Genomic DNA, 13,311 nt, shown 5'->3' on the forward strand with positions numbered 1-13,311 from the left:
CAGCCAGTTTTTCCTTTTAAACTGGCATTACACATCTTGTTTATGTTCTCCCATATGCCACAGGTTCCCGAAAGCCTCCAGCCAGTAAATGACACACAAGCTTTGGGATGGAGCCCACGGAAGAGCTCTGGGAGCCCCTTACCCACCTGACCCTGTGCGGTACAGCACTGACTGTGATCCCTGGTGGAGCTCCACCATCCCGTGATTCGGACTGCGGTACACGGGGCTGTAGTACGTTCTGCCTTCGTAGATAGGGGTGATGTGCAAGTCCGGAGACACAGCTGACCGCAGCTCTTGTCCCAGCTGACTGTGCTGACTTGCATATGAGCTCCGCAGGCCTAAAAACAAGAAGAGGAAAATATGCACATGGCCCGTAAGAACTAAAAACAGTGAAGCTGTCATGCTTTGATCTTTCTTCCTTTAGCCAAGAAAAGGGGTTTGTTATATCTACAGTTATAAAGACTCATTCACTAAACATCTCTCCATCATGAAATGATCCACACTGAAAGATTCAGAGACGAAGCAGCACTTCTTTGATGTAAAGTTCTGTCCGTACACTGACAACTTTAAGTTTTCCAGCTCAACTTCTTTGTAACGTTTCTAGCTGAAAGCCTGAAACACGCCGAGAAAAAGTGAAGTCAGTGTGTGCTGTTCACAGAGCCTGCAATGACAGGGTGAGCCGGGAACCTGACTGCAACCCAGCTATGAACACTACCAGAGCCTTGTGTGTGGTCAAGAAACAACACGCAGCGACAGCAGCAGAAGCCTTCCCAGCAGTGGCAGCAGAGATGGAAGCACAGGGAGAAAAGGCTGCGTAAAGGCTAAAACAGCGCATGAGGTGCGTATACGCATATTGCTATGCTGCAGCTGTACAAGAGTCTCTCTTTTCACCTCACCTTTTGCTGTCCCTCTTGAGCTCCTTTTAACCCATCTCTGCCCCATGTAAGTTTAATTCCTCAGCACTGCACTTCCAGGTGCCTCTTGCGCCATGCGAGGCTCCAGTACCTCACAGGCAGAGGTGCACAACAGCCTTGCAACAACAGCATTTCTGATAGCACTGCACGAGGTCAGACTTGCTCCTCCTGGGAATGTTCTCCACCTCTATCTGTCCATGGAAATCTCACTCATGTGGCCCGGAATTCTTTTCTGCACATCCCAGTGTGTTAGTGCATTTCTGTAACCTGCGCTGATGTATCTTTCCCTTCACTGTTTTGCTAACTGACTTAGCAATCAGGCTTCTATTAAGTTCACTGCTGCCATCCTGATTAGAGGCTGGTGGTACAGTTTTAATCTCAGGTTTCCTCTTTGTCAGCCATGAATGCTTTCTGACACCCAGCACCACCTTGCTGACTCTAATGCACATGTTGTATGTGCTCTGAGTCCTGGCATCAGCGGTAGTAACCAGCCACCTTCCACCAACTGGCTCATCTAGTTTTAATGCTTCCATTTAAAGCGTCCTAGTTCCTTATTTTACAGGTTATACTTCCAGAGTACTCAGAGAAGCTCTAGCATAGTAACCTGGGGCTGGATAAATAGAGTTTAGTCAGTTGGGAGAGTTCTTCACCATTTTCTTCTTGAGCTTTGTTAGCTTCTGTGTTGCTCTGTAACTGCAGGTGTTGACGTTTTGCAGCTAACAGGATGCACCCCCTTTAAGGAAAAGTTCTTTTGCGCTCATCAGTTCCTCCCCTACCCCTACTCTTACAAAAGTTCTTGAAGCATTTCAGAACTGCTGTGTTCCAACACTCCTCTGCATCTCCCACACTCCTGTGTCATCTTTTCCGCTGCCCTACATGCTCCTAAACCAGCCGCCTTCTCAGCTGAACTTTTAGCCAGGAGCTAAACAAGACTCAGATGCTCATATTTAATGAAATATGAGCCACCGCCCTCCTTATTTTCAAACTTAGTTTGCTTATATATTATATAATTACTACACAATCCTTTTGCCCCTACACCAACTTGGGCTTTGAGTATTACACTACTAGAAAAATTCTCTTTAATTTTGAAATGCTTTTATTTTTAATGCCTGCGTTCTAGTCTCCTGGATTTTTACTTCCTTTAAACAATCACAGGATCCTCTGCCTTTTGTCTTGACATCTACCTCACCACGGGGTCCTCCTGCACTCTCCAACTTTTCTTTACTGCACTTTGCAATGGCCTTGTCCCCTTCTGAACTACTCCAGTTCCTTCTGCTCTTGGCTTTCTTTGCTTATTCTGTGATCTCACCAGTTTTGTTCTTTTCATTCAATTCTTCACAGTAAAGATGACCAAATGTACCACTCGTACTACAGTAAGTGTGACAATCACGTATGTCCCATCGTCTCAGATCACCTTTCCTCCTGCATCCCAACCGCTAACCTAATTTTTTTCAGTCCTACAACATAACTTATCATAGTCTTTCTTGCCTAAAATGAGACGCAGTTTATCTACAGTGTTTACACACAACATCATACTATAAGTTGTTAACAGAGTTAGAGAAAAGTCAGCAAACATGGCTGTAATGTAAGGGTGGTGTAGCCAAGGCAAACACATCGTTGAATGTTTAGTCATTCACAGCTTCAAACAGTGCAGAAAACCAGCATAATTTTTGGTTTTAAAAGATATTTTTTAAACTACTTTATAAAATTAATACCGTTTTGGCACTACCATTGTAGGCACTACAGCTTCAGCAGCTACCAAAGCAGCAGAACATGCTAAGGGAGCCATGCAAAGGCAATGACATGATGGAGATCACAGAACAACTTCAAGTACAACCAAGCAGTGATGTGTAACCAAATGTACCCTGTTATTTGAATATTTTCACCCCAAAATCACAGGTCTGCTCTATCACAGAGTCTGTGAAGAAACCCTCGGGGGTCTCACAGGCCATCAGTAAGGAAACATGTCTGCAGCAGGTGAAAACAGAGGAACCTCATGGATGCAAAGCAGGAAGCTAGGCCCATGTCCAACAGAGAGCAGGGAACTGGACCTACACCTCCCCGCTGCTGCGGCCTCCTGGGAAGAGACTCATCTCGTTAACATTCCAGTTTTCCTAGAACATGCACTCCACAGATGCCCTTCTAGGAGATTACAGGCACAGAACGAAGAGAGGACCTGATCATTAATCCATCCATCCTCACCTTCAGCTTACACAGCAGGGAAGAGTTTCAGGTTGTACTAAAGGCCGCTACAACACCAACCTCCCCCTCCCATCCAAAATTCCTCTCAGAAAACCGATCATGTACACATTTCAGTTTAAGCTTTCAGGTGTTAGACAAGAATGTTCCCTCTAAAGAAACATGAAAACTCATTTCTACTGGAAAACTTAGGAATATTTTAGTGATCCTGGGAGCTGCTTACTCATAGTCTGTAACATCAAGCACAGGAAAGTCATACAGATTCGAGATTCCTAGAAAGCCTGTAATGGAGATGGCAACAAAGATGCCCTCTAAGCTCAACTACCACAGTTGCCAGTTACCTCCTTAATGCTACAAGCACTCAATTTGAAGCATCTGTTTCTGAGTTACTGACTTACTACCCCAATAAGTGTTTCTTTCTAAAGATGTACTGGTGCCCTAGTCAGACAGGGTGATCCTTTCGAGTAGCAGCGTTTGTAAAGTACCTGTACAGCACTGTCAGATTGCTGTTACAGCACAAATCACAGGCACAGTGGTGCTGGGCTGACAGCTGGACTTGGTCTTGGTGATTGGACTGGACCAACCTTAGTGATTGGACTGGACCGCATTCATTTAAACTCCTGAATCGCCTTTCACCTCACAGATTCATAGAATCACAGACTCGGCTGGGCTGGAAGGAACCTCAAAGCCCATACAGTTCCCCACCCTGCCACAGGCAGGGACACCTCCCAGGGGATCAACTCAAGGCCCCATCCCTGATACTCCCCCTCATCAAACCACAGATCACTATGCCTGGCAAACAGAGCAGAGGAAGGAGAGACCGTACAGCCTTTTAAGGGAGGAGACACTGCACACCTTCGCTGGGGAACAGAAGTATTCGGGGATTTCCTGCAGTGCCATAGTTTAAAAGAAAGAACAGACACTGCAGTTTGCTCGAAAGAGCATGTGGTCTGACTGCAATCACCCTGCATGTGCTCAGTTAGACAAAGGTCAGAACAAAACCAGTAACACACACAGAACCTAAAATGTAAAGTAACTGCTTCTTAATAAGAACTGCCTCCCAGACGACTAGATTCTTACCTTTTCGGGCTTTCTTTTAGGCTGATATTACGAGGGCTACCCCATGTTTAAGTTGAAGTCCTTTGAGACAGCCTAGAAATCTTAGGGAAAATAAGACTAAAATTCAGTGGTACAAAGTTACATATTTTAAGAGAAAACTAGACCTGGAAGGAGTTCCAGCCTCGTATCTTCTACTTGGTCAGTAATCTGCACATGCATTCAAATGCGCTTTATCTTGGAAAACATTGAAATGCTTCTGTCTGGAGGACTCAGAATTTTACCAAGCTACTTAAACCACATGATTTCATTTAATGCACGCTGAGCCACCCAGTAATTAAAGAGAAAGCCAGTATTCACTGTGAGCTTTGGGTATGGTTGATACGTACAGCTTGACATCAGTAGTGACAACTGGTTTGACGCATCCACCACAATTATGTCCTAGCACAATGATGTTTCACCCGTAAAACAACTATGGCTTCACTATTTTTCCACAGCTGTAGGTGTTCCCAGGTTTAGAACTGCATCTTTACCTTGTTACTAACCTGTGAGGCTGTCTGGGCGTGGAGGGACCATCCTCTCGTATATGTCGTACTGCTGCCCGTACTGCTCCATGTCATGCATTGTTCTTTGCAGCGTTGCTCCCACGTGCTGCGGAACTGCAGTCATGCCGGAACGCTTTGGAGAAGAAGATCCCAGCTGAGTTTGGGATGGAGAACCTACTCTGGTTTGTACATCAGCGAGGGCAAGAGGAGAGCCGACTCTGATTGATTGTTGGTATTGGGGGGTCCCGCCGTTGGGATTTGCCAACTGTCGGGATGTCACCGAGCCGATGCGCCGCACGGTCGTCGGGGAGGCAGGTCTCTGTGTGGCGTACGGGGATGCTGCCCGCTGTGTTGGCAGAGTAGTGGACGAGTACGCATGAGGAGGAAGGGGTCTCTGCTCAGTAACTGATGGAGAACCATACCCGCTACCCACAGATGTTCGCAGTGAGCCCCGGGAAGGGGACAGGCCCGTGCTGACCATGTAAGAGGGAGACTGTGCTCGGGATGGGACTGAACTGACGCGTCTCATTACTCGGTTGGCAGTGATATTCACTGAGGGCTGTTTAAAACAAAACCACTCATTAGTTTCATCATTTAGGCCATGTTGTGGATACTTTTCTCCCGAAAGACAGAGAAGCCAACAAGAAATGCACACAATTTAACAATACACAAAAAGCGTCTGAAGAGCAGCTTTAACCCTAAACTTAACTCCTTCAAGTTCTCTTATAAAATAACTTTTTCCAGTATTTCTTAATATAGAAATTGGCAATTTAACATTAAAAAACCACCCGCTCCTCACTCTTATTTGGCTTCCAATGTTAATACTGACCCATGCTTTCTTTCCTTGCTCCTTTGCCACTCTGGAAATTCAAAACAGTAACGGGAAGAGCTCTAGCACAGCTAACGAAGCTCTGTCAGTTACTATCTCACTATCATTTGATTAATGAAAGAGGAAGTGGAAAAGCCAGAAGCAGTAGAAGGTACAGGAGCACAAACATCATCTTCCTTATAAGACTATGTGCACACATTAGCCACATTCTGGAAGTTTTTTCCCAATATCACAACTGAATTTCGAGTGAGTGACTCCTCCTTAGTATCACGCAGCAGCATGCTGCAGCCAGGAGTCCTCAGAAGTTTTGCTTAACGTCAGCTGCAGTAAATGAACACAATCGCACGCATGCGAATCTCAGCCAACACATCAATGTCTGCTGCAAGCCGCTTCTGCTTTGCCAGGTGTAATTTAACAACATCAATTCCAGCCTATACAAAGTCAGGTCCAGCGATACAACCGCTGTCTTTGAAACTGCATTACAGCCAGCGTGCAGACAGAGACGGTGGGCTGTTCTGAGCATACCTGGCCTGATGTCTGCCCTTCCGCTCGCGAGCTCCTCACCAAATGGCTGTTAGCAGTTCCTGCCAGGGAATGCTGCTGTCTGGTTTCTGATTTGCTCAAGTTTTGGCTGTTATGGAAACTGCTTACTTCCTGGTAACCACTGTCGGAATAAGAATTCATTTGTGTTGAACTTCTGGAGTTACCTACAGACCCTGCAGATATGAAGCCAGCATAAGAACAAAAGCATTGAACAACTTCACAGAAATAAAATACTCTAACGTTGCTATAAGTTGCATTCAGAACGCATTACATCATTACACAGCCATACAGAGATAGAATACAATATTTAAAGTGCACACAACAGACCCTCACTTTCATGGAGAGATGTCTGTTCTGGTGAGTAGAGGCTCCTTTGTTCTGGCTCTGTCCTAATGTCATAAGCATTGGTATGAACGCTCTCTGACCCCTGGGGCTTGTTTACACTGCTGGTTGGAGGATCTGAAAGAATAAATTCATTAGATAAATCCAGTGTTTCATATGGGAGTTTTCTGCAAGCTCAATAAAAATAATTTTCTCACACTAACAAGAAACCCGCTTCCAACACAAAGAGAGTCATCAGCTGGTACGCAGGTACCAACCACCAAAACAAATGAAAAGGACATCAATACTTGTGCGTGAGGATCTTCTTTCCTGTGGTATTGCTGTTGCTCTAAAATTCTTACTTCTCAAATGCACATTCCAACTGATGTTAACAAGCAATGTACCTGATTCCCTAGTATGCATACTCTGCAGAGCAGAAACTGTGCACCTGAGCTGTAGCGCGCAGAGGACGACTGTCACTTGTCTTAGGGCCCTATGATCTCAAAAGCTTCCTAAGTTGAGGTGAATTTCACCCCTGTGTGCGCACCACCAGCAGAAGCTACTTTGAGTTTTATACATTTTTTACTTTGTGTGCTACTACCCAAACATTTATCTTTTATCAACTCTTGAGCTAACTTTAGTTCTAAGAGGACTGTCTGGGCTTCACAGGCAGGGAAGGACAGCACTGCACACACAGGAGGAAGCACAGGAGGCAGCACAGCACAGCGAGGGAGAGAAGAAAACCTCAAACACAGGCTGGGAAAAAAGACAAAGACGAGGCTACGGAAAACCAGGAAAATAGAATCAAGATTATTCTGACAGACATCCTAAATGTTCCATTGCCAGCATATTACACTTCATGATGAGAAAGAGGCGGCAGAAATGCAGAAGCAAACGTGCGTTACATTTAACAGTCACACCAGACAGGCAAACTCTTGCTGGAGCAATGTATGAGCAAGCCTGGAGCAGAAGCCAGCTAGAACACACTAAGGAGCAAAGGTCTGTACTAAAAACTCTGCCACTGCTTCGTGCCAACAGCTGTGAGCTGCGGAGAGGGAAGCTCCTGGGAACTCCTTCTCACAGCTGTTATTACAGTGTCCTTCAGCAGAGGAATGAAACCCATATGGTACCTGTGCCCACCACGCTGGGAAGAAGTGCTCTGGCTTTACTGGTAGCTGCACACAGAGCACTGGTGCCTCCTCATCGTCTGCAGAATTAGCCACAAGGGAACACTCACACTAAGAACATTACCCATTAATTGCTAGTGTGAGGAATGTTGGAACACCACTTAACTACCAGCTTAAAACAAAAATGAAAGCAGTCCATCTCAGATATTGCAGGCAGGCAGCACAGTTATTTGTCAGTAGAACATTCTCAGGTCAAAACCATCCAGTAAAAACTGACGCTAATTAATTTACTACAACAGGAACGTTATGACCAAATTTAATTCAGATTTAATAGGATTAGTACACTTCCATTAATTTAATGATCAGTATTCCTAGAAATGATGCAGAGAACCAACACCGAGAGAACTCACGCCCATGGCTCCCGTTACACTGACTCAGTCACCACGGACATCGGTGGGGATTACATATCCTTTAGAATAAGATACTTGCAGGCCTGGGATGTTTACATCACGATTACATTCAACTTCAACATTTTAATCCTCAATATTTTTTGTTTAAATACTACAAGGCCCCGTTATGGTTGTTACTGCATATTACACGGTACTGAATCAACGTCAAACTGACAAATAACCAGTTTGTGGAGAAACAGCCAGGAAGAAAAGCGTTCAATTGTGCAGTGCCATGCAGATGTCCTCAGGACAGAGGTCTGCGCCAAAACCTCACTCCCATCACACATCAGCCACCAAGAAACGCTTTCACAATGCTAAAAAATAAAGACTGTTTAGGCTGTCCAGCAAAGACAAGAATGCACAATCAGATGAATTGTTGTCTTTCTGTCTCTCTCTATTATAAATCATGAGAAGAGGGCCCCAAATAAAAAGCAGCCTTTTTCTAACAGCCGCTGATCTAATATTCTGTTTAGATGCATCTGCAAAACAACATCATTTATATTATATATGTATAACTCTGCTGACGCACAAAGCAATTACAGTTACGCTCACATCTTATCAGAGCACCTACTGCTGTTTTTTGATATCAACTACTGTCTGCAGTCACAAAAAAAGGTGATTGAGGGGAGCATTTCCATTCATCTCTAACTTTGGTGTTTTTCAGGCTGCAGTTGGTAAAGCATCACCTAGGGACAACTCTTCAAGACAAAGCTCAAGGGAGCCTGTAAGCAAGTAAAATCTGTGATCACAACATAAATGTAAGCATTGAATGAAATGCAGATCACAAAATTCAGAGCAGAACCCATATTTTGTTCAAACTTGTCCATTTCTAAGCAATCCCTCTGGAAAGGCCTTACTTTAGAAAGAGGGAGGTGAGAAACATCATCTGGGTTTATACGGATACGTACAGTACTGAAAGAAAAACACTATCTTTTGCCATGTGTTAAGTGACTTCTTAGCAGGGATGTGCAGATTTCTACTGAAAAGGAACACACAAAAGGGAGGGGAGAATGAAAGGATAAAATGATATCAGCTGGACAGATGAGAGAAAGGAAGAGAGGAACTAATAGAAAGTGATGGGGGAAAACAAACAATAGAGTTACAGGGAAAACTGAAGAGGAAATGAAGAAATGGAATGGAACTGGATGAGATAAATCAGTAAAATGATGACCAGGATCTTTCAAAAAGCATCATGACCAGTTGTGAACTATCACTGGAACATCGCAGAACCAGGGGAAATCAGGCGATTAAAAAAATAAACACCACAAAAGTATTTTTCACACTGAAAGAAGTAAAACTGCCTGACAAGTAGGCTGTTGGGAATATTTGATTAAAAAGAAAGGAAAAAGCTAACATGTGCCCCACCTCAGCTGAGGTGATGGCAACGCAGGTACCGCAACGGCAATGGCAACCCATGTGAATACAATTATACGTGAGTTCAAGAGCTCAGGCTCTGAATGAAAAAAACAGGAAGGGGATGGGAAAGTAGATAGTTTGAGAGACTTATTTACCTAAAATAGTCACAATTATCATAATGATGAATATGCTTGATTGAACAAGCAGATAACTATGGTGCATTATTGTACAGCAAATGCTGGAGAGCTTTTAAATTGCCTGCAACCTCACAGAAAGAAATCATATTAACAGTCTGCACAACTTGGCTAATGCAACTTTTAATGAGCTACCTAAAATGCTAACTGCATTTTCATTCCGTGAGACCAGTTTTGCTTAATACGACATTCAGTCAAGAGTGCATCATTGAATTGGAGACCATGATCCAGCAGTTCGCAGGGAGTCAGGGTCCCAATTCCTGGTCCTGCCGTGAGGTCCTGATGTGCTGACTTCGGCACGAACACTTCATCACTCCAAAGGGATGACAGACGATCAGGATTTGTCAGTGTTAAATATCTTAACTGACGCAACCTCCCTAACGAGTCTAACGGGTCTCGTCTGTGAAGGACAGGCAGATTATTTCAGTGGACACTACACTGTCCCTTTCACAGCCCTACACATTCCACCTGATTTACTCAGGAGCAGAAACAGAAGCACTAGAAGAAAAGTGTTTCTGGTTCTGGAGAGAAAGTTCAAGTGGTCCTGAGACACAAAGACAGAAAAAGCACTCTCCAAAACACCTTGGCTTTTTGGAGATTTTCTCAGTCACGTATGAATATCTGTAAAGAGAAAGCCAGTTTTCAAGCTTCAAACATAGTGCTTTCTTATTATCCTTACCTGCCAAGGGGAAGACTCAAACGTATTTCAGAATCCACTGCAAGGCAGACTCAGCACACAGGACTTTTGTTACGGTCACATCTCACACAAAAATGCAAAGGCACAAAAAAAAGTGCAAGAGAAGTACCTGTGGCCACCTCTGAGCCAGGACAACCCTTGACACCAACAGAGGAACCACAAGTCTCTTCATGTGCAAGTAAGGGGATATTGACATTACACCTCAGAAAAGACACTTGACAAAGATACGTAAACATTGCTGCTAAGGTCCAGCTCATTTCAAAACAAGCAATCAGTACCAAGAAAATGCAGTTTGTTGGGCTTAAGGCAAAATGTACACATAAAAGGTGATACCTGATGATCTCCAAGGAAATGACTTCTCAGTGGAGCTGCAGGAAGAAAAACAATTATCACAAACATGAACCATGTGGCTACTTTGAATTTATATTTTTCATTTTTTTAAGCAAAGCATACAAACTGTACAAACCCCCAGCAGATCAAGTTTCAGCAGCCTATGTAAATAACACTGCAGAGCTTTACACCTAACAGCCAAACTGCTGGTCAGTGATGGAACTTAGACCAGTTTGGTGGGAACGGCCTCTGCCTCACTGTACGGCAAACTCTCCCACAGCATGACCCGTCAGCAAGAGGAGGGGTGAGAGCTGGTGGGTGGCACACACCCCTACAGAAGGCGCGATGGCACAGCCACAACAGCACACAGCAAGCGCACAGTCACACGAGGATGATCACAGCAGACACAACATGAGAGACAGGAGCACTTGCAAAAGAAGGAAGGCTGGGAGTAACAACTCTAGAGCATCCGGCTGCCACAGGGAAAGCAGTTTGAGCAAAATGAACAGAAACGGACCGACAGGTTTCACTGTTACTTCAGTGCTTTACAGAGAGCACTTTGGTCCTCTGCATACGCTGAGATGTCAAATCATCTGACGTACCAAACACATACCCCGCCACTTGTGAGCAGAGATCAGATCCTGCATTGCCAAGGCTACAGCAGTGCTTTCAGAAGCAACTACATCACAAGGCCAAGCAGCTCAACACCAGTGTAAACCCCTACTCCTCTGGATGTTTCCAATGACTATTTTATATCAAACTGTCTTAAACAGTTTGTTTCTCTACAAGGCAACACACCTTCACACGTTGATAGCAGTACTGACGCACGACCACCTTTGCAGGGAGATGCAAAATGCACCCATAGATTACTTATATTATAATCAGATATACTTTTCCATAAAAACACACAGAGTATTTCCTTGCTCTACATTGAGCTATCAAACTTTGAACATTAAATAATTTTTGCAATGATTATAAGCTGGTATTTGCTAAATAGAAGCCATTTAAAGGAAAAACAGGGAAGGCCATCTGATTTTGTGATGTCTAAACATCAGAATGAGCTGTGGTTTTGGGTAAGATGTAGCTATTTCTAAGTTAGCGTTGGTTGTTTCACTTCCTTCTACCACAGATACCAATTTCAAAAAACTTCAGCACAGCAACATGAACTTTCTGAACTAGACAGCTATTTTCGAAATAAAACCAATCATTTAGGAGCCTTTTTTGGAAAGTATTAGTGTTTAATAGAGTGCTGAACTTGCATCCTAGAACAAACTAAACTACAATGACAGTGAAATTTAAAGAAAATGGAGAATTCAAATGCAGGCTTCATGTGCCTGAAAGCCAACTTCATAGCTAGGTAGAAATGCAATTCCCCACATACTGACTATTCTTTCCCTCAGTCTCCAATTCCAGTGCCTTTTGCAGTGCTACCAATCTTTCCTTTAGCTTGCACAGAAAGCAGAGCAGTTAAATAGGCTGAAGCCTGGCATACAGGATTACAGGCGAGGAGCTGGCCTCCAGCCTGAGCCTCTCCAGGTTCATCTCCCTCAGAGGTTTCTTTGTGTTCTACCGTATTTCTGAGGTGCTTGGAGAGTTGGTTGCTCAAACACAGACTCACCACGTTCCAATGCCTGCCTGAAATCTCCCAGGTATGTGCTCTTTCCTGAAGGACCATCTTGTCCCAGCACAAATACCTTAAGCTGAGACCAAAACGAAATCACTCGGCAGTGCTGGAAAACAAGTCCAAGGTCAGAAACACTAAACAAGTGCATAAACAACATCAAACTACACTCTAAAATGGGATAAGCAGCCAGTTCACGGAATGGCACCCTTTGGGTTTAGCTAGGACGGTGTAAGAACTTGCTCTACTCCAGCCAGCAGCTGCTTCCCCAGGCTCAGCTGCTGTGACAGCGGCAGTCCCGTCCACCCACCTGAGCGCGCTCAGGCGGATTGGTTTCAACGACTGCTAGCAGTGTAGTTCAAATGCTCAACCCAGACTGGGCATGACAGAACCTGCAGAGGCATTTCAGGAAAGCGGTCATAGCCTGCAGCTACCAGGAGGCAGGAGAAGGCTACGGATACTGGTTTCTTCTGCTGTTGCAGCTCTCTTGGTAGAAGAGCAGACCAGGTGATGGTGACACATGACCAGACAGCGCCATGAAAAGCCAGAAGGATCCACAGAAACTAGACCTGGGCAGCAAAGGAACTGCACCACCGCTGCCGGGCTGTTCCAGAACAGTGAGCAGCGCCCAGATCAACAAACATCAGCTCCCAGACAGCCTTCAGCCAAAGCTCGTTCAATTTGAATAACATGTTAAAACTCCTTCTCATTTCCAGTACACTGCCATCTAATCCAACTGATGCATTAACTCCAGGATGAATGTTTGGGGGATTATAGCTACGTGCCAAGGTATATTCTGTGCAACTTTACTGGCAAACTAGGCCTTGTAACTATTTTGCCAAAACCCTTAAAAATATTTCTATTGTTAAAAATTCATGAGGAAATCTGTACCAAAATGGCACTGAATTAAAAAGAATTTATATAAAACTGAATGAATTTGAATTATAGAAAGCTGAGTCGTGAGTGTTAATCTACGTGAATTCTGTACAGAGCACATTCTTAACTCTTCACTGACCAATCTTTAATCACTTCCTGTTCGCCTACTCATTGATACTCTGCTCCACTGCAATGAAGAAATACGTAGACTGCTTGACAGATCCTGTGACCACTGGCCCCATTCTCGTCCTGCT

At 44.2% G+C, this 13,311-nt stretch overlaps 1 protein-coding gene across 9 annotated transcripts in view; it reads right to left on the bottom strand.

The window, feature by feature from the left end:
- The window catches only part of PKP4 (plakophilin 4), a 73,357-nt gene that overhangs the window by 18,675 nt on the left and 41,371 nt on the right, over positions 1–13,311 (bottom strand). For 4 of the 9 annotated variants that reach the window (XM_054069306.1, XM_054069303.1, XM_054069305.1 and 1 more), the window contains 5 exons: positions 10,564–10,598; positions 6,414–6,545; positions 6,069–6,259; positions 4,715–5,273; positions 147–338 (listed from right to left, as the gene is read on the bottom strand). In XM_054069306.1, coding sequence (XP_053925281.1) covers positions 147–338; positions 4,715–5,273; positions 6,069–6,259; positions 6,414–6,545; positions 10,564–10,598 — 1,109 coding nt within the window. The remainder of the gene's footprint in view (positions 1–146; positions 339–4,714; positions 5,274–6,068; positions 6,260–6,413; positions 6,546–10,563; positions 10,599–13,311) is intronic. The other 5 variants (XM_054069308.1, XM_054069307.1, XM_054069312.1 and 2 more) reach the window with 3 other exon arrangements.

This window comes from Cuculus canorus, chromosome 6 (genome assembly GCF_017976375.1).
Source record: "Cuculus canorus isolate bCucCan1 chromosome 6, bCucCan1.pri, whole genome shotgun sequence".
Lineage (NCBI taxonomy): Eukaryota > Metazoa > Chordata > Aves > Cuculiformes > Cuculidae > Cuculus > Cuculus canorus.